At 47.1% G+C, this 3,377-nt stretch overlaps 1 protein-coding gene across 1 annotated transcript in view; it reads left to right on the forward strand.

The window, feature by feature from the left end:
• Window positions 1-3,377, forward strand: part of HMBS (hydroxymethylbilane synthase) — a 7,931-nt gene that overhangs the window by 4,155 nt on the left and 399 nt on the right. Inside the window, exons 7-11 of the mRNA XM_009878691.1 lie at window positions 320-433; window positions 961-999; window positions 2,122-2,241; window positions 2,487-2,540; window positions 3,100-3,186. Coding sequence (XP_009876993.1) covers window positions 320-433; window positions 961-999; window positions 2,122-2,241; window positions 2,487-2,540; window positions 3,100-3,186 — 414 coding nt within the window. The remainder of the gene's footprint in view (window positions 1-319; window positions 434-960; window positions 1,000-2,121; window positions 2,242-2,486; window positions 2,541-3,099; window positions 3,187-3,377) is intronic.

Genomic DNA, 3,377 nt, shown 5'->3' on the forward strand with positions numbered 1-3,377 from the left:
GAACCAGCGGTAATAGGCACCGTTACTTGAGTCCTACTGACCTAGTCCTTCGCTACGCAAATGGAGTTGGTGTCGGGTGTTAATAAGGTACTTAAAGGACGTGCATGTCTTTGAGAGTCGGTGCTTGAGTTAATATTCCGTAATGTTTGGCAAAATTCTATCTAAAGAAATAATTGTCCGTGTTGAACGCTTCTTTCAGAATGGCACTCTGACCGCTCCTCATTTGGAGGCTGCATTCCAAACACTCCCTCAGGCGATTGTTAACCGGTTACGGAACTATTGACCTTCTGTTTCTATGCTTCCTTAATCAGTTCTGCAGAGGGGGAATTTAAATACCCGCCTAAAGAAGCTAGATGAGAAGGAAGACTTCAGTGCCATCATCCTGGCTGCTGCTGGGCTGAAGAGAATGGGCTGGGAGAATCGCATTGGCCAGGTGAGGAGCACAAAAATCCATTCTCCGCCGAGCTGTCGACTGCTTGCCTTCCAGACCTTGCAGTTGCCCTGTCAAAGATGAGTATGCAGTCTGCTGAATCCATTGCCACCTTAGCTTGTGATGTGATGTGCTTCACGGAGTGGGGGCGGGAGTTATTTTGTTTTGGGGTTTTTGTTGGTTGTTTTTGTTTTCTTGCTACAGAAATTTACACTGTTCAGCTTTCCATGGTGCAGTGGCAGCTTGCAATCCGATCACCTCAGCATTTCACAATACTTGTGTCTAGCAACATGGCAGCGAGCGTGACTTGAGATTTTTCCGATTGGCTAGCTAAGAAAGCGTTACAGTCCAGGTGAAGGCACGTGCATTATCTCACGTTGCGGGTGAGAACGCAGGCATAGGAAGGAGAAAGGGTTACTTTGTTGGTCAGGCAAAAAACCCCAATTGATGTTGAGGTGAACGCAGAAGCTCTCACTTCCTTTAGTTTGAACAGTGTGACTTGAGATAACTCCGATTTTACTTTCTTCTAGCTCCTGAGTCCTGAAGATTGTCTGTATGCTGTTGGACAGGTATGTCACAACTTCGTATCTTAAGCCATACTTCCTAGCCTAGCTGTAAGTCTGCGTATTAAAAGCCGGCAGCGGTACCATGTGTTAGAGTAGTTAATTGTGCTGGATAGTTCTGGTGTCTTGGTCGCTAAAGAACTACTACACTGATCTCTTGTTGGCATTTACGCTATTTTAGGCACAGCTTGTGGGAAGAATGGCGGTCAGCTTAGTTACCGAGTTTGGTGGGGACTGATTTCCATCCCTAATGGAAAAACAGTGCCCGGTAAAGGTACCACGTGGCACAGCTGTGCTGGGACAAAGCGGCAGATACGGGGCATGCTCTGGCAGGGTCAGCGTTGTGCTGTACAAGGATAATTGTGCACAGCCACTGCTGTATCTTTGCCCTGTGGTGCTCGCTTGATCTGCCTTACGCGGGGCGTCCTCGCTTGGGTAGGGTGGAACTGAAACACCTGCCTTGGAGCACGTTCTTAGTGCTCTCGTTTCGAGGTAGGCAAACCGTTCCAGCCCATGCTGGCCGTGGGGCCGAATTTGCACAGTATTGCTCAGCGAGGATCAAACTCATTAAACCAGAGCTGGCTGTGCATTAGCGATTGCAAGTAACAAATCTGCAGATTCAGTCTGAAATTGTGATTTTGCTCGTGCGTTTGTCAGGTACTAGGTGGTTCCTTCCCCTCCCCCTCCTCCCCCCAATTTCATTTCCAGTGTAGTGAAGTATTGTTTTGTCACTGTTACTCATTCAGCACCTAGTCTTTATCTCGGAGAGAGGTTGGGAAGCTCGGATTTCTCCGGCCTTCTTGTCGTGAAGGGACATCGGGGTGGGCGTTTTCTGTACATTCGGTCACAAGTGTGGTAGGCTCTGCAGTGGTTTGAGACGACGGTGTGAACACTTGGCTGAAGTCAGCTCTGATCTTCACATTAATGGCAGCTGCTGTAGGGTGTCTCTGTAACCAGTGGATTGTTCTGTAATTCGTTTCTGTAAACATCTAAACATCCTTTCCTTACTGAAATGTGTCTAAGCCTCCGAGTTCGCTTCACGACCAATGCCGAGTGCCTGCAGAGATGCCTGAAGTTGAGGAATTACTATGATGATTGTGATATATATTCTTTTTCTTCTTCTTACAGGGTGCCTTAGCAGTGGAAGTTCGTGCCAAAGACCAAGAGATACTGAATATGGTATCTGCCCTGCATGACACAGACACTGTGTTATGCTGCATTGCCGAGAGAGCCTTTATGAAGCGTTTGGTAGGTGTGACATCTTTGCCTTTCTGCCTGCAGCAGCAAGTAACTGCTGCGCTAGTTGACCCGTTTGCCGTAGTACAGGAAATCTAGTTCGTAGTTTTAGGAAAACGTTAACAGAGATTACTTCTGAATTGAGACAGGCCTGGAGGATGATAGGTGGGGTTGTGTGTAGCCTAAACTTTCCAGAGGCCTTTGCTTTGAAAATGTCAGGCAGGATCCTCCGTGTTGTCAGCAGCTTTCTGTTTTAGGAGGGTGGATGTAGCGTCCCTGTCGCTGTCAACGCCGTGCTCAAAGATGGCCAGGTGAGGAGTACTTTGTATTTGTCTGGGCTTATTTCTGAACAACTGGTACGTGCATGGTTTCCTAATCCTTCCATGAAGGTATCTCCAGCAGATACCCTTATAGCCAATTAAGGCAGGTGGGCTCCTGACTTGAGCCTTGCAGGTTTGTGTCCAAAGCAGGAGTATGAGACCGGGTCTGGCTACTGAGGTTCAGTCTCCTAGAAAACACCCTTACAATAAGGACCAGATTCCCGCCCTCCCTTCCCTTCTTTAAAGGTGTTGCCCTGAGATCTGAAAGTCTTGCTTCTGACCTCAGAAAATTACACAGTGAACTGTGATTAAGGACGTGGGAAACTAGAAAAAAGGTCATCTTTTTCCTTGTAAAGTTGCGTCTTCACTGACAGGGATTACTTTTCTTTTAGTTGTGTTGTGCCGTTATTGTTACTGATCCCGCTGCACTGTAAAAGGCTGCTGCTCCACTTAGCTTCTTTTGTTGCGTGTTGTTCTTTAAAAAAAGGGCAGCTGGCTTTTCTGTTTGTTTGTCAATCTGGAATTAATGCTTTCTTTGTGTCTTTTCAAGTTGTATTTGACGGGAGCAGTCTACAGTTTGGATGGATCCGATAGCCTCAAGGAGACTATGCAGACCAATGTTAATTATCCCCATCAGGTACGTGAGCCACGGTGGCTTAAAAATCCAAACGTGAAGCTGCGTGACAAAACCAGGCCTTCTGAAATCTGTCTGTGAGTTTTGGTCTGGTTCCTTGGAAAGCGTAACAATGCACTGTTCTCGAGGCTCCTCAGGCCACAGATTTTGCTGTTTCGAATGTGGCTTGAACTACTCCTTGCCCCCTCATTCCT

Source organism: Apaloderma vittatum, unplaced genomic scaffold (assembly GCF_000703405.1).
Source record: "Apaloderma vittatum isolate BGI_N311 unplaced genomic scaffold, ASM70340v1 scaffold33181, whole genome shotgun sequence".
NCBI classification, from domain to species: Eukaryota; Metazoa; Chordata; class Aves; order Trogoniformes; family Trogonidae; genus Apaloderma; species Apaloderma vittatum.